The 23,344-nt window shown below is 36.3% G+C and overlaps 1 protein-coding gene and 1 long non-coding RNA gene across 2 annotated transcripts; both read right to left on the bottom strand.

Annotated features, from left to right (window-relative positions):
• Nucleotides 1–3,923: 3,923 nt before the first annotated feature.
• Nucleotides 3,924–8,466, bottom strand: LOC118242985 (uncharacterized). The gene is made up of 5 exons (XM_081703854.1): nt 8,453–8,466; nt 6,694–6,719; nt 6,168–6,530; nt 4,462–4,470; nt 3,924–4,282 (listed from the first exon to the last, which is right to left on the bottom strand). The coding sequence occupies exons 1-5, from the start codon at nt 8,464–8,466 to the stop codon at nt 3,924–3,926; spliced, it is 771 nt and encodes a 256-aa protein (XP_081559980.1).
• A 2,078-nt stretch (nt 8,467–10,544) lies between these two features.
• Nucleotides 10,545–11,149, bottom strand: LOC145652571 (uncharacterized). Its single transcript, XR_014118780.1, has 2 exons — nt 11,094–11,149; nt 10,545–10,914 (listed from the first exon to the last, which is right to left on the bottom strand). It is a non-coding gene; the product is annotated as an uncharacterized LOC145652571 (long non-coding RNA).
• Nucleotides 11,150–23,344: the final 12,195 nt, after the last annotated feature.

Here is a 23,344-nt window from a genome sequence, read left to right as displayed (position 1 = left end):
AGTGTAACAGGTTGTCCCTCATGGTGAAAAACCTCAATGTCCTGATTCTGTTTTGGACCAATTTGATCATCACAAAACACACCTGTAAGAAAAATGTGAGAAAAAAACAGCCAATTAAAATATTTTAGAAATTGTCGATCTCTATAAAAAGTTCAACCAAATTCATAGCCAGTACCTGATACTACAATGTAAGTAATTAGGAAGAATCTTTCCATTGTGAATATGATCAAACTAAATCAGTAGTGTGTTGAAGCTGTTATTGCTCTAATGTTGATATGTGCTACTGTGAGTCTCTCTGCTCTGAGTGCAGTTATGAAAACTACAACAGGAACTTCCTGTCCTGGAGAACAGCTCCGCTGGGCGTTCTGACAAACATTAAAACAATAATGAGATAGAAATTCAATTTTCATAGCTGACATTTCTACAATTATGTAAATGACACATTATCCAAAGATCGAGCTAATGCAAAACCTGTTTTAAAGACAAATAGCATGATGTTTTGTCTGTTCATAGACTCTTTAATTCTAAAATATTATTAATCATTTAATTTGCTAATTTGTGTATAATAGACTGTTTAGTACAAATTAGTTGTTAATGGGATAAACATTTATTGGGCTCCAGAAGAAAGAAAACAAGGAGAAAATTGTATACTGTTATGGAGATGTGTGTGTGTGTGTGTGTGTGTGTGTGTGTGTGTGTGTGTGTGTGTGTGTGTGTGTGTATGTGGGTGTGTGTGTGTGTGTGTGTGTGTGTGTGTGTGTGTATGTGGGTGTGTGTGTGTGTGTGTGTGTGTGTGTGTGTGTGTGTGTATGTGGGGGTGTGTTTGTGTGTTTGTGTGCACTTGTGTGTGTGTGTGTGTGTGTGTGTGAATGTGTGTGTGTGTGTGTGTGTGTGTGTGTAGGTATATTAAGTTTGGGGTTATACAATGCAACAGTATCAAACATGTCACGTTTGGAGATGTAGAAGGATGCTGGGACAAGGCACCACGAAACAGACATTTATTTAATAGGTAACAATTAGACGTAGCACACTTGCTATCTTCCAAACACCGACAAATCAACAACAAAACCCGAGACTTATATACATCTGACAGTTACATACAACAAGTATCAGGTGAATGACACGAGAGGGCATGACAGCAGACACACACACACGTACAGACGGAGAGGTTTGCGGGGGGTGCGGGGGAGGCGTACCATGACAAAACACCTCTAGTGATAACAAAAACTCTGACTGAATCATTAGTATAAGATTATATTCTTGTAAAGCATGAAACAATAATGAATATTCCATATTAAGGGTGACACAAAGTCATATTTGTGTTTATGCAACTTATCTATTTTTATATTTGTGCTTTTTTATTTTTAATTAAACTTAATTTTTAATGTTAACTACAAATTCATATTAACCAAAAACCTGATGTGTTTTACATTCATTCAACAGTGTTTGAATGAATTCGGCACTCAATATGTAGCCATTTTCATTTAAAGCAGGCTTACATGAGATTGTTATTTTATTTTTTTATTTAGTATGTATTTATGTACTATGTATTTATGTACTATGGTTTAGATGCTTGTCAAGTGCAAAGCAAATATTAAGTGTATCAGTTTTTGTAAAACCTCTAAGAGACTTTATATCACTGAGTGTGAAGAGCACAATAGAAGAGAACTGTGTCTGCCAGAGTTAGTCCACTAATACTGAGTGAGCTGAGTGGATCGGTCAGAGGTAGCTGAAGAAAAATGTTGGTCTGATCTGTGCTCAGCAGCAGTACTTGACCAAGCAGGTTTATGCAGTAAATACTGCGGTGCTTTGTTAGGATACTGTCCCTACCAGTAAAGAACAACAAATTGACTAGTTGAATCATATGAACAGTCCAGTGTAACAGATTGTAGCTCTTTGTGAAAAACCTCAGTTTCCTGATTCTGGTTTGGTCAGCGCAAAATACACCTGTTAGAAAATGCAATAAACATAATTAACTGAATTTTGATTCTGTGGTTCTCAAACAACTTGTTTAACCATAGCCATTACCTGATGCCATAATGTAAATCATGAGGAAGTGTGTGGCCATTGTCTATATGATCAAATTGAATCAGCAGTGGGTTTAAGCTGTTGATCTAATGTATATCATATTAACGGTATTGCACCAGCACTTTGTGTCAATATTACATACAGCCTGATGCCATAATATAAATCATGAGGTGGTATTTCTCCATTGAGAATATGATCAAACTGAATCAGAAGTGGTTTTATGCTGTTGATCTAATGTGGATTATAAATGGCATTGCACCAGCAATTTGGATCAGTATTACCGTGTGATTTACAAATACTGGGTGTGTCCGACATCCGAAATTGTACTCAAAACCAATACAATATTTAAATAATCCTCACCAAAAAATATTAAATGAGCATGATTTGTAGATTGAGCATAGGCTACTTCCTATTTTAATTTAATGCCTAGGTACATGGTACTTACAACTGCTCAGTGAAAGCCTCACCATACATCTGTGTGCATTCAAAACATTCATATGAACTGCTCTGCACCTGTACTTGACCTTCTGACTTAAATGCTGTTTTAATGGAGAAGAGTTTGTTGTGACAGATCACTTTTACTTCTTAGTAGTTCAAAGACACAGGATACAAAACAAATACAGTGATGAATGTCTTTACCTCAGATCAAAAAGTCAGATGTATGTGTTATGGAGACATGTAAAGGTCCTCCTTACTGGTATCAGGGTGTGTGTGTGTGTGTGTGTGTGTGTGTGTGTGTTGAGGTTGGAGAAATGAAGCTACAGAGATTCATACATGTCCAGTGACTTTCAAAGTAATTAACAAACATGCTTTCTGTTAAATTCATTCAGCTGCATTTAGGTGATTTGAAAATTCCACTGTTCCACATATTATAATGGCTCAGTCTAGAATGTACACAACATAAAAAAAACCCCACAGATATGCAGAACTGCAGTAGGTTTTTAATTAATTTTATCATCAGAATTTATGATGGAAAAAAAATAATAATAATAATAATTGGAGTATGTCAGGATATGGTCAAATCAACATAAAAATCAAAACAATTGAACCAAAATCTGACAATTTACTTCTCTAAATGAAAAGAAAAATAAGGAAAATTACAACTTCACTAACAGTCTAACACAGTAAAAACAGGAGAAAAGGCAAGCAAAAATGACATACACCCCTACAACTCCAACAAAGAAAACAAACTGAAAGATAACCTTACACGGCTTTGCATTCCACAGTGTTTCTCCAGTATTTCTCATAGCGCTCTTTGCATACCAGTATCAGGACTACTCATGATTCCAGATCTGATTGCATAAATGCAATAACTCAAGGCTTCTTACAAAAGCCGTCCTGTGTCAAATACAAGCCAAACGTGGCCCCATCAAAGAACCTACAAATATTGTTCAATACAAAGTCGTACAGTTCATTCTAAAAAAAAACTAAGTACAAATTGTGTTGACCCACAACAAACCTTGCATCTACCATGACTATGTGGACTCTACCACTCAAGACACCATGGGCCACCAGTACGAACTCAACATGAGTATATAACTAATAGCCCACAAATCCGCTGACTAGTCACGGCTCTCAGTCCTAACTGATAGGAATCAGCTGCTTATCACTGCTCCTGTTGCAACACCATCTCCTGGACAGCCTGCAAAATAAAGCTGAGAATGCAAAAATACACACAACAAACTCAATATGGCAGTGGCCATAACCTCCATGTTATGGCTTTCAGTAAATTAACTTTTTGTGATCATGAGTCCAATTTTTCTTGAATCAAGACACTAGGAGTTAAAGACACATCATAATGATATGTTACTATAGGCCACCTAGATATATGATGACGCATTAATTTTAAATATACAGCGTTCTCTCTTCTGAACATATCATACCTATTTAAGTTTTTATTTTTGTAGTGGGAGGTTTTTGTACAGTGTATCTGTGTTTCCTGTCACTGTGGGCTGCAGGGCACAGTAGTACAGTGCAGAGTCTGATACTACAGCAGAGGAGATCTGCAGATCCACACGCTTGACACTCTTATGAACGTGAGCAGACAGACGAGGATCAGAATCAGCCGTTTGATTTTCTCCATATTCCATCACTAAAACAATGAACTGAGGCCATGATTTGGAATATTGGCGATACCACAGCAGACTGTCTGCCGTCCCAGTGAAGCTGTAGTTACAGGAGAGTCTAACTGTTTGGTCCTCTTTAAAACTGACTGCAGTAGATAAAGAGGTGATGCTGTCCTGAGTGCTGTCACCTGAAAAAGATCTTCAGTTAGTCACACAAACTGATCCAATCCAGATTTATGATTTCTTCAACAGGTTCATATTGAAGGTTGTAACATAATATTTTAACAATACATATTTACATGTAAGCATACATGTATTATATAAACATGTAAGTAAGGGATATATTGTAAATGGAACCAAGTCTTACCTGTGAGTACTGTTAAAAGCATAAATAAAAAGAGAAACATTGTGTAATACTTTGCCGTCTGTCTTAGAAGTAACTTAGAAGTCTCACATTGACATTCTTTCTGTACATCATACTTCAGCTCCTCCTCCTTTTCCTTTAAGTAACCACTGAGAGAACAGGAAGTCCAGTAGCAAACCTAAATTATCTGTACCATCCACATGTAGACTCTGGTTTGTTTAGTCTATTTCTGATTATTTGAAATTCAAAGTTTAGATTTTTTTGTTCATTAGAGTTTAGATTACTGGGGACATTTGATTACAGTTAGGAATATCAGATAACCCACATAATAACTCAAAAATCTGATATTATCAGTATTTAATTTAGAATGATAAAAGTATGCTAATTGCCCAAAAGCAAATAACAGCTGAAACAATCAATGTATCTCTCTATTGCACATCTGATAATAATTTGCAGTTGTATTCAATCCTGTTTCTGATATTTATATTCAAGCCTTTTTACTAATATTAAAGCAGAAAACTCCAGATATACATTCTTGTAGAATATGGAACTTCATGTAGAATATAGAACAGCAATATTAACAATATCACTATAAACTGTTCATTCACAGAGTATAGTTTTAATTAAGTAAAAAAAAACATGGTTGAGGAATCAATTTAACTTTCTCAAAAATGTCTGCCTGAGACTTTGAGGATGACATATTAAATATACATAATAACAATATGAAGATAATAAATAATACATGTCATGATTAGTCCTTCCCTGCTTTTCCTTGTCTTGTGTATTTTAGTGCCATGCCATAGTTTCATTTTCTCCGCCCCTCGTTTGATTTTCCACACCTGTCCCTCATTTCTAGTCTTGTTGAGTTCATGTATTTAAACCCTGTCTTGTGCCTTTGCTCTTGGTGGTTCATTATGTTTCTTTGAATCTGATCTGCACGTTATGTTTATTTGCTGGTTGAGTTTGTGTTAGGTTCATTGTGTTTGGTTTAATGTCTGGATGATTGAAAGCTCATCTGTTTCAAAGCCTTCGTTTGTTAGCCTGTTTTGTTATCCTAGCCTTCATGTTTCCTAGCTTCTGTTATATCTTGTTTTCTCTGTTTGCCTCTGTGTGTTTTGTTCGTTTGATAATGTATCCTTGTCCACTCTGTATAGGCTCTATGACCCTGGACTGCCCTAACGACTCTGATTTTGGATTTGCCCATAATAAATCTCGCTCTTCTCTGCATATGCGTCTGCCTCCTTACCGCTCACAGTTACAACAACAATTGACATTGATGTAACAACAGGCTGGCCTATCAACAAACACCAGAATGAAGTAATTTTTGCAGGTGTTACCATATACTTGTAATGGGCTTTCTTGTTTGTAATCAGCTGTGGTTTGATGTACAAATACAAAGGAGATTGTCTAGTATTGCATCACTGGGCCCCTACTCTAAGAGTACAGTAATAAAGAGCTGAATCTGCCAAAGTTGGTTTTGTAACAGTGAGTTTAGTGGAGGTTCTGGTAGTTGCCGACTGGAACCGAGCATGTGGAGAATACAACTCCTGACTCCATGACAGAGTGCTCCATGTCTGCCAAAATGGCTCAGCTATACAGCGTATAATTCATTTGTTCAAGTCCTCTGTGGAAATGTGCAAATGTCAAAGTTTTAGAGCTTGGAGAAGGCATCCAAATCTCAGTTGTGTACCTACACTAGTTTATTCTACTAAAGCTTTCTTTGTGTGGGAGGTTTTTGTACAGTGGAGTTGGGTTTCCTGTCACTGTGGGCACCAGGGTACAGTAGTACAGTGCAGAATCTGATACTGCAGCAGAGGAGATCAACAGATCCACTTGTTTCAGATTTTTATCAACACTGGCAGATAGACGCGGTGGGAGAGGTTCACTTTTAGTTCCACTTGGTAAGATATAAAGGAGGAATTCTGGTCTGGATTGTGGATACTGTCGGTACCACTGGAGATTATGTACAGTACCACTGAACTCTTTGTAGTTGCAGGACAGAGTAACATTACCACCCTGAAGCACAGCTTCATTGAGGGAAAGTGGTTCTATTGCCTCTGCTATAGAGTCACCTGTCATAGAGTAGAGACCATAAAGATAACAGGTTTAGTTCATGCCATAGTTACATAAGTCTGTCTATCACTCTGCTCTTTTAAAACAACACATAATTTAACTCATATTCTACACTTACACTGATGTAATTAATATAATTTAAACAATTTAGTCTAAACTCACCCAGTGAAAGCCACACACACAGGAGTGTATTGGTAACATGAGTGGTCTTGTCAGAGTGCTAATCTTCTGAGATATTTCTTTAGTCTTATATCCTTTTATCTCTATAAAGCTTTATGAAGCTCCTCCCCACAGTTCTGCGTTAAAAGAGGTCAGGGCCTAAGGCTTAAGTTCAAAGCAATAACTCTGTTATTCCTGAGGCCTAAATCAGGGAAATGGACACAATAGATCGTGACATGCACTCGCGTTCTCGCGCTCTCTGTCTCTCTTTCTCAAGCACACACACGCACATGCACACACACACACATAGGTTCAAATCTGCTAGGCCCAATAGAGGGCCTGGGCCTAAATTTAATTATAAATAATGATAAGAGAAAAGTGATGATCAAACAGATATTAATACACTACGAGGTTTGTTTTCAAGAAAGAGGGAGTTGATAAGAGATGAGAAGGTAACAAAGAGGACCATGATTGGAGGAATGACACTTCCTCCAGATAATAAAATAAGAGAAAATCATCACTGGAGGATGGAACTCCCCGAGGGGGGAGAAAAGAAGGATTAAAGAAGAATTCTAATTTAAGGATTAAGTTGTTCTTGAGGCTCCATTGTTGTATACAAATGGTGTCTGTGAAGTTCATCTGTTTTTTTCTACCATCCTGGCTGACTCTTATTGCCTGCTGAATTGGATTTAATTTTTTGCATTCTTCACCTTACTAGTGCACCAACTATAAACTAGTTTGATTAAAAATCTTACAATGCTGCTAGCAATTAGATATTTCTCACACTAGCAAGACTACAATTTTTCAAAAACCTGAGGATATGACATTGACATTTGGAAAATGGGTAATTGTGTTGGCAGATATGCCCATGAAGATGTTCTTGCTAAAGCTACCAAACAAAAAATTGTATTTAGATTGCTTTGTTAATTACCTGTCCATCAGAAAACAGGCAACTAAATATGATCTTTCATATTTCAAAATTGGGGTTCTTAATCTTCTCACAATGCAAAGTTTAACTACCACATCTTCCATCCAAGCAATGACTTCAACATAAAAGTGCTAGAAGCATTCTCTAGTGTGAATGTTTGGTTTGCTCATTCTGGACTACTGTAAAAAAAATGTAGCCAACAGCAACTTCTCTGTGGGAAGATGGAGGAGTACCATTGTACACAAAACCAGGAAGTAATCACAATATTTAAATAATCCTCACCAAAATGATTAAATTGGTATGATTTGTAGACTGAACATAGGCTACTTCCTATTTTAAGCAAATACCAAGGTACATGGTACTTGCAACTTACTCAGATTAAACCTCACCCCAGTGTGCATTCAAAACATTCATATAAACTGCTCTGCACCTGCAAGTGACCTTCTGAATCAAATGCTGATTTAACAGTGAAGAGTTTGGTGTGAGAGATCACACACAAACACACAAACAAACAAACAAACGCACACATACATTAAATTGGTGTGTGGAGAGGGGAGGACTGGAACACAGAGAGGTTATGATTTCCACTCAGTGTGGGAAACCTCCAGATAGACATCCATATAGAAACTCCAGATACACATTCATCTATATACTCCACATACACATCCATCACATCCATGCACAGCACTGGGATATTACCAACACCACTGTACTGTAGACTGTTCCTGCAAATATAGTTTAGTTAAGAAAACAAAACAAAACAAAAATTTGGCATCACTCTATTAAATACTTTGTCATTGGCTGAATGATGATTTAGCAGTAACAATACTGAATATCAATATGAACATAATCAATAACATTTGGCATGGAAATTAAGAATGAGAATGAGTTGGGAACTATCAAAATCCTGACCTATCAATGAACACTAGAATTAAGTAGTTTTTTTTGTGTTACCACATGCTTGTAATGGGTTTCATTGTTTGTAACCAGCTGTGGTTTGATGTACAAATACAAAGGAAATTGTCTAGTATTGTTTTCTACAGCTTCTCAGAAGCTTTGCATCACTGGGCCCCTACTCTAAGAGCACAGTAGTAAAGAGCTGAATCTGCCAAAGTTTGGTTTTGTAATGGTGAGTTCAGTGGAGGTTCTGGTTGTTGTTGACTGGAACCGAGCAGGTGGGGCAGACCCAGATCCACTCCTTAACCGAGCACCTTTCCGCACTAAAAACTGAGATGCTTGGTGAGGATGTTTTCTGTACCAGTAAAGATAAACATATTCACTGCTTGGTTCATATGAACAGCTGAGTTTGACAGACTCTTCCTATGCAATATTCAAGATTTCTTCTTTTGGTCCAATTTGGTCTTCACAAAATATACCTGTAAATGAAATTTAAAAGATCATATTTTACAGTTCTAACAATTTTCCTTCAATGGATTATATGATTGTGTTTATGAGTATTTCCTCTTGAACCTTCACATACCTGATACTAAGGTGAGGATGAGGAGTGCTCTCTCCATGATGAATAAAGACCCTCCTGTTTTTCTACTTTGTGTTTTTATGAGGCTCTCTGCAGGGGAAACTGTTATGACCGATGAAATGTATTCATGTAAGGAACTGTTTTTATGATATCGTGTCCTGCAATCACAATGTGCTCTGAAGCAAAGTAATATTTTGTAACACAAAGAGCCTTATTGCCTTTGGGCCTCGTATTTGCATATTTACCTTCTATGTGTGTGTTTGTCCATGTCACTACCTTCCTGTGTGTGTGTGTGTTTATATAAACTATATGGACAAAAGTATTGGGACACCTACATATTACAGCTACAGCCACTTTTATGACATCCCATTCTAAATCCAGACAATAAAATGACGTCACTGCTTTGCAGCTGTAATAGCATCCACTCTTCTGGGAAGGCTTTCTGCAAGATTTTGTAATGTGTCCATGGAAACCTTTGCCCATTTATTCACAAGTATTTAGAGAGTAGTATTTGATTAATTTTATTGTCAACTTTTTAAAAGAATGGAGCACATGTAAAAATATGTAATATACTGTAATAACAGTATGTAATATAAAACTGGGACAGATTTGGAAGCTGTTTAATAATGATGCTGGTATTCAATAAAATAATTTTGAAGAGCAATGGATATTATTTTTAGGCTACTACAATTTTCAACTGTCAGGTGATAAAGCACAACTGCAGCTAGTAATGTATGTGTGTGTCTGTGTGTGTGTGTGTGTGTTTGTACAAAAATCCCCATTCATGCTTCTTACAAATGAAATAACAATATACATTAGTTGCTCTTCATCAGAAAAGACTAATGTCATTGCATTTTTGCCAAGAATGTTTGCAGTGAAGTGTGAGCATCATATACATTTTCATTGTTTTAGTATAAACAATAAATTAATTAATACCACCCCCAATCTCCTTATGGAGCTTTCCTTCAGATGCAGTCCTGATTTAAAACTTCACTTTTTGGAAATATTAGAGAAGCTGAAACTTACAGAGTGCTGCCACCTTCTGGCAGGTGGCTTACTTACAATTTCAATGAATTTCAAATTTTCAGGGAATAAACACACACACACACACACACACACACACACACACACACACACAAAAACAAAAACAAAAACTAATATATATATATATATATATATATATATATATATATATATATATATATATATATATATATATATATATATATAAAATATATGCATGCCCATAGAATGTATACTTTTTTTTGTTAAAATAAATAAAATATCTGAATACAATACTTGTGGTATCTGTAAGTTTTTAGTTCTATTATGTATCATTATTATTTAGTATGTATTATGTATTTAGTATTATTGATATTTGAGAAACACAATGGCTGTAAATTTCTTCTTGCATTAAAGGAAACCAATAAATTTATTCACATCTCCACAGGCATTCACAATGAAGTTTATTCACACAGGTTTTTGTACAGTGTAGCTGGGTTTCCTGTCACTGTGGGCTGCAGGGCACAGTAGTACAGTGCAGAGTCTGATACTGCAGCAGAGGAGATTTTCAAATCCAAACGCTTGACACTCTTATAAACGTGAGCAGACAGACGAGGATCAGAATCAGCTGTTTGATTTTCTCCATATTCCATCACTAAAACAATGAACTGAGGCTCTGAATTGGAATATTGGCGATACCACAGCAGTCTGTCCGCAGACCCAGTGTTGCTGTAGTTACAGGAGACTGTCACTGTTTGGTCCTCTTTAAAACTGATTACAGTAGATAAAGAGGTGATGCTGTCCTGTGTGCTGTCACCTGAAAAAGATCTTCAGTTAGTCACAAACTGATCCAGTGCAGATTAATGATTACTCCAACAGGTTGTTACTGAAGGTAGTAAAATAATATTTAACAATACATAATATTTACAACATGTAAACATATGTCACGTTAACATGTAAATAAGGACAATATGTTAAATGGAAGCAAAGTCTTACCTGTGAGTACTGTTAAATGTATAAATAAACATAGAAACATTGTGTTGTATTTTGCCCTCTGTCTTAGAAGTAACTTAGAAGTCTCGCATTGGCATTCTTTCTGTACATCATACTTCAGTTCCTCCTCCTTTTCCATTTAGTAACCAATGAGAGAGCAGGAAGCCCAGTATTAAAACCAAATTATCTAGATCATCCACATGACTCTGTAGAGTCTGTTTAGTTTGTTTGTTTAGTGTATTTCTGATCATTCGAGATTCAAAGTTTAGATTTTTTTTCAAGTAGAGTTAGACTCCTGGGGACTCCAGCAGGTGCCAGTTAATTCTTTGTTTCCCGTGTTTAATGATATGATGTATTTCATAGTGCCGTTTGAATGATGTAGATCATTTGTTTGTTGCTTTCTATAGTGGCTCAAACAACAGACTAATACAGTGCACTATGCACTTTCAAAGTGAATTCTTATGTATCACTACCTGTGTTAAATTTTTGTTTAGGAGTCTTTAAGTCTTTTTGGTGGCTCCTGTGTTAAACTGGATCACAGAAATCAATCACAAACAGGCTTTGTAACTTTATAGTTGTTTATGTTGTAAACATTACATTTAAAGAACATTTCTCACTTACAAGTTATCTTCCCTTTAGTCCAAAATAGTTTGTTTTATAATGTTCTTTTTCTATCAACAATGTTATCAGAATTGTGTGAACCTCTTTAAGGTTTACCTTTCTATTAGGCAGAACTGATATTATTTAAATTATTTGTACAATGTTTTACAAAATGTAATTCCTCTCCTGTTGCATTCATACAAGCCAATATTTCCATCCCATTTTGTGACTGTGTGCTCTTACCTAAAACAGGGTTGGTGTTTGAGCCACAGGGTTGACAGCAGCATTATGGTTGATGACATGGCTATTTATTTACAGTATTAATCCTTAAACTGGGTTAGTGTTGGAGAGAGAGAGAAAATGACCATAAGTCTCCCTGCAGCTTGTAAATTAGGTTATAAATTATTATTTAATATGTTGTTTATTTTCCATTTTCATGTGAGTGAGTTTTATTATTTAGCTATCATTTTGTTTTCTTAAACTATATGAAATCGAGTAGCACATCAAAGCATGAGAGCAGATGGCTAAAAAGATGCCACCTGGAGGAAGGAGGTAACAAGTGCTAAACCAGTCCACTGCCTAGTTTATTCTGCTAAAGCTCTCTTTGTAGGAGGTTTTGTATAGCGTATCTGGGTTCTCTAGCACTGTGGGCTCCATGGCACAGTAGTACAGTGCAGAGTCTGATACTGCAGCAGAGGAGATCTTCAGATGTGAATGTATTTTACTTTTTTCAGTTACAGCCAATAAACAAGGAAGATGAGAGGCCGTACTGTTAGCAAATGGAGAAATTAAAACTATAAACTCTGGTCTAGATCTGGGATACAGGTGATACCAGTGCAGAGCATTATTTGTTTCACTGTATTTGCATGTAATAATAACTTCATCCCATCTGAGTCATGCTTTTCTGGTGCAAGTGGATCAATTGTCTGTTCTGAGATCTCCCTTGGGAAAATATAAATAACATTCAATAAAATAACTATTGATATTCTGCAAATTGCAGTATTCAGCATATGTTTTCACTGAGATGAATAAATATTCAAAATAATATTTGACAAATTATCTCTTGGATACTTAATTATTAAAACCTGCACTCAAGTTAACCTTACCTAAAAGGAGAGACAATATGAGTGAAAGTACAAAGAGTAGCAGGATGATGGATAAATGAACTGAGTGAAAACCAAAGCTGAATATGATTCATGTAGTTTCTGCTAAGGTACAGAGCTCCACCATCACACCACCTCATAGTGCTCATCACAATAAGTTTTCCGTGTGATCACACAGGAATATTAGTGAACCCACATCCTAACTCAGAAGTGCGATATAATCACCATTTAATTTATATCATTATGCCCCTAATTGGAACATAATGTTAAATATTCCACTGTAGTTAATCTCTGATGGAGAGGTACTGGTGCACCCTTCATTAATTCATATGGGAAAATGTAAAGGAGAAACGTATTTCTGGAACTCTGCTGATTCTCCTGAAGATCATTTGAAGTGCTCCTGTTCTTGGGCTCATCGCCCTCTATGATCTGCATTTCTGATGCTCAGCAGTTGCTCTGTATCCTGTCAAATCACACAAATATCAAACTGACCTCCATATGAAAGTGGTGAAAGGTTTTACTTCCTTTTAAAATTGATTTATATTTGATGAATTGTCAGTTTATTATGGTGCAGGGGAAGGCTTAAGTCACTCACTCATGTTTAATGATTTAATGTGAAATTATAAATACATTTGAATGATCTAGATAATTTGTTTTTTACTTTCTGTAGTAGCTCAGACAACAGATGCATACAGTGCACTATGCACTTTCAACGTGAATTATTATGTATCATTGCCTGTGTTTAATTTCTGTTATGGAGCCTTTAAGTTTTTCTGGTGGCTCCTGTGTTGCACTTGGCAGAATTAAGGATCACAGACAAGCAATTGGCAGACTTGAGGACCACAGACAAGCCTAATCACTGACAGGCTTATACAAGGTTGTGAGTTTACTTTTATTTAGTATGTATTTATGTACTATGATACAATATGAAACTACTTTGATTAAAAATCTTACAATTCTGGTAGCAATGGCATATTTTTTAACATTGACATTTGGAAGAGGGTTACTTGTAAACACACCTTTAAGAAATGTTTAATAAATATAATAAACTAGAATCAGTGTTTTCAAATAAATTCTTAGTCAGTACCTGATGCCATAATGCAAATCTTGAGAAAGTGTGTTTCCATTGTGAATCTGATCATAAGAGCAGTGTGTTTAAACAGTGGCTGTAATGATGATCCTTTTAATAACATTGCATTGGTGCTTTGCATCAATGACACAGCGTGATTTACAAATACTGGGTGTGTCTATTCCTCCAAACCAGGAAGTGAACAAAATCTTCAAATAATCCTCACTAAAAATACTAAATGGGTGTGATTGTGTGTAAACATATTAAATGGGGTAGGAAAAAATTACACAAATATAGTGAGCCACTAGATATGTTTTAATGAATTCATAGCTATATTAAAAGTTCTTTCACATTAAAAGAACCCCAAGTTCTCATTGGTGCGTCATTAGTGCATACTTTTGCATATTACGTACACGTAAAGTAGTCATATCCTTTACTTCAACTACAGTGAACTTGTAATAGGAGTCTATTGCATACAGCAAGCTATTGCTTGTCACATATAAGACCTTTCTTCATCTTCTGAACACATGAACACTACTGTGTGCTAAAGATCAGCTTGGCAAATCATAGGGCTACTACTTAAAGATCTCATCATGTTCACCACACTTTGGATTGGCAAGGTTATTTGTCTGGCAAAATCATTTGAATGTATTTATTAAGTATTACTTACAAAAAAAAAAAAAAAAAAAAGTTATAAAGGCCACTTGTCAAATGCTAACAATGACATTTAGATTGTGCCTGAAACCCATAATACTTAAAATCATAATACATTCTAAATTATAATGAAAAAAACACCAGTTTCAATTAGAAAGTCCAAGAGTCTGTCATGGTCTTCACCTAACATCAAAATGTCAGATGTTCTGTTCTGGAGACATGTAAAGGCACCCCCTACCTTTGTCTGTGTGATTTGAGGTTGGCGAAATGTAGCTCTAGAGAATCATACACTTCCATTGACTTTCACAGTAACAAACTAACCTGCCTGCTTTTACATTCATTCAGTGATGTTTGGTTGAATTTATAACAACAGATTTGTTGGTTTTCACTAAATTAATCTGTTGGGATCATAAATCCAAATAATCCTGAATCATGATGCCAGGATGACAGAACTCATCAGGACAGAAATGATATACGTTTCTTAAATGAAGTCTTTACTGCAGCAATATTCCTGCTACCAGCTTTCCTAAAAATCATCTTAAGTGTCTGGTGCTTCAGTGCAGAGTGCTTGATGGTTTAAATGTTGGACTTTCCATGAAGGATGTAACAATTAAAAGTGTAAAAGTGAAATATGTCATGAAACTGAATCTTAAATATCCAAGCACTGTATGAATTTAACAAATTGGTTGAGAATACATTCATGTAACAGGATGTTAACAGGATTGCATGTCAAGAGATGGTAGCAGAGATGGATTTCTTTGTAGGACAGGAAACTAGAACTATAACTCTCTAGAACCTGTAATTATAGCACAGTAGTTCTAGCACAGTAGTAGAGTACAGAGTCTGATAATACAGCAGAGGAGATCAGCAGATCCACATGGCCTTTGTGTTTATCCACCTTTGCAGACATATAGGAAGATCAGACTTTTGGCTAGATTGACTTGGATAGATAGAAAGTATAAACTCTGGTCTGGATCTAGAATACTGGCAATACCACTGAAGAGGATCATAATATCCACTGACACTGTACTTGCAGGAGCAAGTAATAGGATCACTCTGATATGTGCTTTTCAGTTTCTAGTGGTTCAGTTGTCTGTGTAGAAATCTGCCCTGGGGGAAAAAGGAATAAGAAATCTATTGGCCTCTTCCAAATTGCAACATTAAACATTTGAGTGGCAGAGGAGCAGATCCCATCAGGATCTTACAGCAGCAGCACAACAGGCAGCTCAAGACACACACAGACACACACAGATTAAATTGGTGTGTGGAGAGAGGAGGACTGAAACACAGAGAGTTTATGATTTCCTCTCACTATGGGCTGATAGAGTGCAGTCTGACATTACAGCAGAAACCTCCAGATACACATGCCTGTAGAATTCTGGTACAGCACAGGGATATTAACAACACCACTGTACTGTAGACTGTTCATGCACAGAATATAGTTTAGTTAAGAAAAAAAAAATGAGCTGTTCGCATCACTTTATCAATCACTACATAATTGGCTGAAAGTCTCCCAATAAGGAATGATGGCATAGCAGTAACAAAATGCAATATCAATATTATAAAAGATAATAAGATTTGGTATGGAACTTCATAATGAGAATGAGTTGGGAACTATCAAAATCCTGACCTATCAATGAAAACTAGAATTAAGTAGTTTTGGGTTTTTTTCAATTCTTGCAGGTGTTACCACATGCTTGTAATGGGTTTCCTTGTTTGTAACCAGCTGTGGTTTGATGTACAAATACAAAGGGAATTATCTAGTTTTGTTTTTGTACAGCCTCTCAGAGACTTTGCATCACTGGGCACCTACTCTAAGAGCACAGTAGTAAAGAGCTGAATCTGTCAAAGTTGCTTTTGTAATACTGAGTTCAGTGGAGGTTCTGGAAGTTGTTGACTGGAACCGAGCATGTGGGGAAGATCCAGATCCACTCCGTGACCGAGCACCTTTCCACACTAAAAACTGAGGTGCTTGGTGAGGATGTTCTCTGTACCAGTAAAGATAAACATATTCACTGCTTGATTCATATGTACAGCTGAATGTTACAGACTCTTCCTCTACAATATTCAAGATTTCTTCTTTTGGTCCAATTTGGTCTTCACAAAATATACCTGTAAATGAAATTTAAAAGATCATATTTTACAGTTCTAACAATTTTCCTTCAATGGATTATATGATTGTGTTTATGAGTATTTCCTCTTGAACCTTCACATACCTGATACTAAGGTGAGGATGAGGAGTGCTCTCTCCATGATGAATAAAGACCCTCCTGTTTTTCTACTTTGTGTTTTTATGAGGCTCTCTGCAGTGGAAATTGTAATGACTGAGGAAATCTACTCATGTAAGGATATAATGTCCTGTAGTCACAATATGCTTTGAAGTAGAGTAGTATTTTGTAACACAAAGAGCGTCTTATTGGCTCTTGAGCCTCAAATTTGCATACTTACCTTCTATGTGTGTGTTTGTCCCTGTCACTACTTTCCTGTGTGTGTGTGTGTTTGTGTTTGTGTTTGTGTTTTTATATACACTATATGGACAAATGTATTGGGACGCCTACATGTTACAACTACAGCCACTTTTATGACATCCCATTCTAAATCTATACATATTAATAAGGAGTTTGTCCCTGCTTTTCACCAGTAACAGCATCCACTCTTCTGGGAAGGATTTCTACAAGATTTTGGAATGTGTGCATGAGAGTTTTTGCCAATTTATCCACAAATATTTATATAGAAGTATTTGATTAAATTTACTCTCAGCTTTTTAAATGAATGGAGCACATGGTACTGTAATAATATACATTATACAACTTTGGCAAAGATTTGGAAGCTGTTTAAAAATGACAGTGTTATTCATTAAAATAATTCTGAAGAACAATGGACAATATTTTTAAGATGTTATATGTTTCAACTGTCAGATGATAATGCACAGCTGCAGCCAGTAACGTGTGTGTGTGTGTGTGTTTGACAAAAACAGCTCTACAGAATCACACACATCCAATGGCTTGTAACAAACAAACATGCTTTATTTTAATTTATTCCGTTGTGTTCCGATTAGTCAGGACAGGACTGATGGAAAAGTGTTCAACATGATGCCTTTACTGCAGCAATATTCCTGCTTCTTAAAACAATGTTAAGTGTCTGTTGCTTCAGTGCGGAGTGCCTGTTGGTTAAATGGTGAACTTTCCGTGAAGAATGTAATAATTAAAACCAGTAAAAGTGAAACATTTATTAAACTGAATCTTAAATATTCAAACACTGAATTAATTGAACAAATTGGTTATATAAGAATATTTTCATGTAACGTATGACACAATATATGACAACTTTTCTTGTTAAAATTTTGTTGAGACTGTTGTTTAACTCATCCAGAGGTTTTTGCACAGATTACGTTAGTTTCCTGTCACTGTGAGCTACAGGGCACAGTAATGCAGAACACAGTCTGATACTGCAGCAGAGGAGATCAGCAGATCCACACGATTTTTCTTTTCATTTACTACTGCAGACACTCCTGGTACTAGGGGTTCAGCTTTTTGTTCAAATTTAGCTTCACCAACCAGGTAAACAAACTGTGGACTGGATATGGAGTACTGACGGTACCACAGCAGAGAATCCATTGATGTGGATCCATTGTACAGGCAGGAGAGGGTAACAGGATTTCCTTACAGGACATTTACAGTAGAAGACACTGGTCCTATTCCCTCTCCAGAACTATAACCTGCTGAAGAGATTCAAAGACAGGAGGGCTGTATTTTAGGGCTAGTTTGGTTTAGTAAGTGTAAACCCTTCTTTATTATTTGAAACCTTCCCCAGTTTACTCAATGTTATATGTTGATCTAATGCAGAATGTCCAGTAATCATGTGCAGCTTACCTAAAATTAGAAACAGAAGCCAGTGACCACTAAGACATGCCATGACTGAACTACAGACTTAGTTTCTGATACAGTTTCTTCTTTTCTTCAGCTTCTCTTAGAACACCCCAGTGTCACATCACCTGCAGTTTCAAGATTTTAGATGAACTTTGCCCTCTTCTGGGGATTTACAGAATTACTCTGTATCACGAGCAAACATTGATAAAGATTGCTTTGTATCATTATCTTCACACACCACTGAACAGTTATAATAGTATCAACTATTTCCACCACAGCCAATTGAATACTAAATTGGTAATTAGAAAATCATATAAACATATAGAAGTTCTACATATGTGCTAAAATGCTATTGAATACTCTTAAATTCTCTTAAAATCAAAGTCAAGTCAAATTTGTCAGTCTGTCTTACCAGAGATGTGCTGAATTGAGTACTGAATGAAAATTGTTCATATGACATTTGATACAAAATTGCAGCAGACAGTGCAAATATGTTAAATACAGACAACATGCCAGTACATGCTGTAAACTGAACATGTTATTAATAACCTATACATATATTTATACAGTAGATTAAACAATCACTAAGTACAGGACACATGCCTGCTGTTCCTGTGTTTTCTGTATTTATGTTTCAGTCCTCACTGGCTTATTGAGTGTATAGTTGGTCTTTTTGTATGCACTGAGGTCACCACTCCTGCATCTCTCTTCTTTGGTTGTATCTGGTTTCCAGAACTCACTGGAGAACCAGGGTGTGTATTTGTACATTCTGATCAATCTGATTCTTCTCATGATCTTCTAGAGATTCTGCAGTTTTTGGTTGATTTTGTATATGTGATGTACACTTTGATTAAATCTCATATCATGACAGTTCTATCAATGCTAAGTAATTAATTAATTAATATTTAATTTCTCCTTAAAACTGTTTAAATACATGTTATATATAGTGAAACATTAAAGTTGCATTGTTTCTCACATCTCATTTTATAAATTACAAATACATTCATCTTATTATCATCATCATCATAATCATCATGTTTTATTTATTTAGTGCCTTTATGATATTCAAGGCTGCTTTTCAAAATATGTTCCAAAAATTGCATGTTTAGGCTTGTTTCTGTAGTAATGTATCTGTAACGCTTCCAACAGGAACAGGCAGAAGTAGAACGCAATTGCAGGAAGCAGTTTATTAAATGGAGGAAACACGACACGAAGGATAATATAACACACGGTTGGAATACACAGAAACGCAATGACGACGAAGACGACTACAACAGTAAAATGGGCATAAGGCAACCCTGACAGGGAGACATAACTTACCACAATAACCAACAAACTAGAAGACAGAAACACAGGGCTTAAATAAGCAAGACAATCAGACACTAAACAGATACAGGTGAACATGGGAACAGCGAAAACTAAAACAAGAAGTGAAGTAGAGGAACAGACGGGGGCGGAGAAAACGAAACTAAGCCATGGAACCAGGGAGTGCAGGAAGACAGGGAAACCGTGACATCAGGGACATGAAGGTGGCTATTTGTGACAGTATCATACTTATTTAAGCTTATGTCTGAAGTAGGAACTTTTTGTAAAGTGGAGCTGGGTTTTCTGTCACTGTGGGCACCAGGGCACAGTAGTACAGTGCAGAGTCTGATACTGCAGCAAGGGAGATCAGAAGATTCACTGTTTTGTCTTTTATCTTCACTTCAGCATCCACTCGTGGTAATCGTGTGGTTCCATGTGACACAGTACTGTTCTCTGATGGAAAGATCATCAACAAGTATTCTGGTCTGGATCCAGAATTCTGATGATACCATTGAAGATTTTGTATGTTGCTATCATACTTGTAGGAGAGAATAACTGGTTCACCTTCAAGTGCATGAACGTGCATTTTGTTGTTCAGTGGTGTTACTGACTGAGAGGAACAGTCACCTATAAAAACATTTAGAAAATGCCTTTAAAAGTTCATTAATCACAAATCACAAGTCTAAATTATTTCTGACATATTCAGACACATTATTGTAAAGTCTAATACATACAGATGCATGCATGCATGCATGCATGCATTTTTAAAACAGGAAAATAGCGATTGATTTAGCTAGACATACTAAGGATTGTGATAAACAGAACCAGAGAGCAGCGCACCATCATGGTGGTGATAGCGTAGACATAATGAGAGATGGGGATGGTGCTTTTCACACATGTACACCAGTCTCCTCCTACAGGTGTAAACTTGCCTACTAGAAGTAGAAAGGGAGAAAACTCCCTGAAGGATCCCATATTTATAATATTCCAGTTTTTTTTTTTTGAATGTACTGAATTGTCGTCCTTTTTCCCCTCATGAAACTCGTGATCTACTTAAGGAGAGAACTCATAACTTTGTTATTTATTACATGTAAACAAACCATGAAAACACCCACTGCCCAGAGTTCATCAGTTCATCAATTCTTAGCTGATCTGTGCGCAGGAGCACAGTTCTTCCCTGCAGGTGTGTGTGTGTGTGTGTGTGTGTGTGTGTGTGTGTGTGTGTGTGTGTGTGTGTGTGTGTGTGTATGGGAAGGGCTCTGTACTTTCATTTTAGTCAATCAAGCTTGTTTATAAATATATGATCAGATGATGAGTAAAGCACATTCACATGCTAGCAATTTATAGAAAAAGGGTAAAACATTTCCATAGATGCTTTGGTAATAATGATTCCATACTGAGAGCACTCCTGCTCTGATTTCTGTAATTACTTTGTGACTGCATATTCTGCGTTATGAAATCAGGTTCAAATGACAAAAGTGTGAAAGACCTCCTGTTTCTTAATCAGTCTTACACTATTAGTATTGCCTTTGTCAACTTCATGCTAACAAGTATTCTGTTAGAATGTTAGAATGTAACGATATAAAAAGCTTTTAACAAGATTAGAAACGAGGGACAGGTGTGGAAAATCAATTGAGGAGCAGAGAAAACAAAACTATGGCATGGAACTAAAATACACAAGACAGGGAAAACACAGAAGATGGGAGGGACTGACCATGACAGAACCCCACCCCCCAAGCTGGCATCAGCATCAGAACAGACAGGATAACTTGACAGAGAATAGAAAAGTTATTCCTGTTTACAAATAACACTACTCAGAGATAGCAAGTATAGTGTGGAGAGTAAATTTCCAAATACAAAATCTTGAAGGATGCCATATTTTACTTTTGTCTAGACAAACCATTTACAATTACAAAGTGACTGTACTCAGCAATTACTTAGGAGCTGAACTAAGAAAGGGCTTTTCCTCTGACCCCAAAAAAGGCTGCAGTCAGATCAACCAGAAGGAGGAAAGAAACGTAACCTTGATCAGAGGATAATATAAAAGATCATTTGATAATTTTCAATAATGTTGTCTCTGTACCACAGTTACTCCAAAATTAAATTATGGGTATGTATCTTCGACATAATTGATAACTGACATCATATCATTTTACATTTGGCAGACACTCTTAATCTGAGGGATTTATAATTTCAACCATGATACATAGGTAGGCAAATGTCACATGAGGAATCTTGCCTGAGGGCTGTTATTGGTACAGTATGATGTGACTGCACCTCATTCCCCACAGGAAAGGTGACCAACTACACTGTACTTACAGATATTACAGCAACTGAAAGCGTTTTTAGGAGAGAACAATTCAATTATGTTTAAAACACTGTAGGACCTCCTGCATCAGAGCTCCTATTCTCTCTAGATCGCTGGATTATAATTGTGATTAAAACTTTTGAGTGATGCGCGTGGCTACGTGTGACAGGAGTAATGATGAGGCCAAAGACCAATGATGTTGGTCTTTGGTTTAAGAAGATCTTTTGTACACCTCAAAATTCATTCTGTGCACAACACCAGCCTTGTTACATGTGCATACCTGCCCAGCCAGCCCTGCTTTCATATGCCTTTGGCTTTATTCTCTAGCGCTAAATGAAATGCATTGAAGCAGTATTTAGTTTTCATGCTACACACAACACGATGTTCCCCAAATGTAGATATTTTTCCAGATTAAATTTAGATTAAACCTTGTCTGCTGTCCTTTATTGTAGCATTGCAGATTGTTGTTTTAATACAGTTTTAATTAATTAATTTTATTTTAATCCAGTGTTCTGGTCTTATTTTTATGTCGTTATCTTCTTTAGTTTTTTTTCTTTCCTGTGTTGACATTGGAACAGCATTGACAGAGCTGTGATAGTTGTTGAAATATCACCCCTGTTGGTGTACTGTATTATGACATCTGTTATTTGAGCTTTCTGAGATTTGTGACATTAGCTGGATTCACCTTGTAAAATGGGTAATATTTATCTTACTGTTACTAACGTTACTCATTCAGATGTGCGAGGAGTACATTGTGCGCATTGTGCATAATTTATGTGCTACTGATGTACAATTTGTTTATTTGCAACATAAAATATATAGGCAACATAAACATTTGTAATGCATAATGTTAATTCAAAAAAGAAAACCAATGTTTCTGCAACATCTTTGCAAGTTTAAGAATGGTAGCTAATTTGAAAAAAATCTTATACAAAATGGATTGCTTTTTGTACAACAAACTTAAGCTTCCTGTCACTGTGGGCTGCATGGCACAGTAGTACAGTGCAGAGTCTGATACTGCAGCGGAAGAGATGTTCAGATGCACACTGGTAGATTCTTTTCTGTGTGTGACAGATATTCCTGGAACTGGAGGGTTTGCCTCTGATATGGACCCTGAATATTCCAATATAAGGAACTGAGGAGGTAACCTCAAATACTGCCGATACCAGTGAAGACTACTCACATAACTGCTGTAATTACAAGACAGTATAACATTGTCACCCACGTTGGCAGTCACTACAGCACCGTATGGGGTGATTTCATCTGAGCCATGGTAACCTGCCAGAGAAAATAGTATTATAAATTAGTGATGTATGTCTAACCCTGTGCTTTACACAAAAGTCTTA

This window comes from Electrophorus electricus, chromosome 20, assembly GCF_041902795.1.
Source record: "Electrophorus electricus isolate QZ-2024a chromosome 20, ASM4190279v1, whole genome shotgun sequence".
Lineage (NCBI taxonomy): Eukaryota > Metazoa > Chordata > Actinopteri > Gymnotiformes > Gymnotidae > Electrophorus > Electrophorus electricus.
This window is presented reverse-complemented; position numbering and strand designations above follow the sequence as displayed.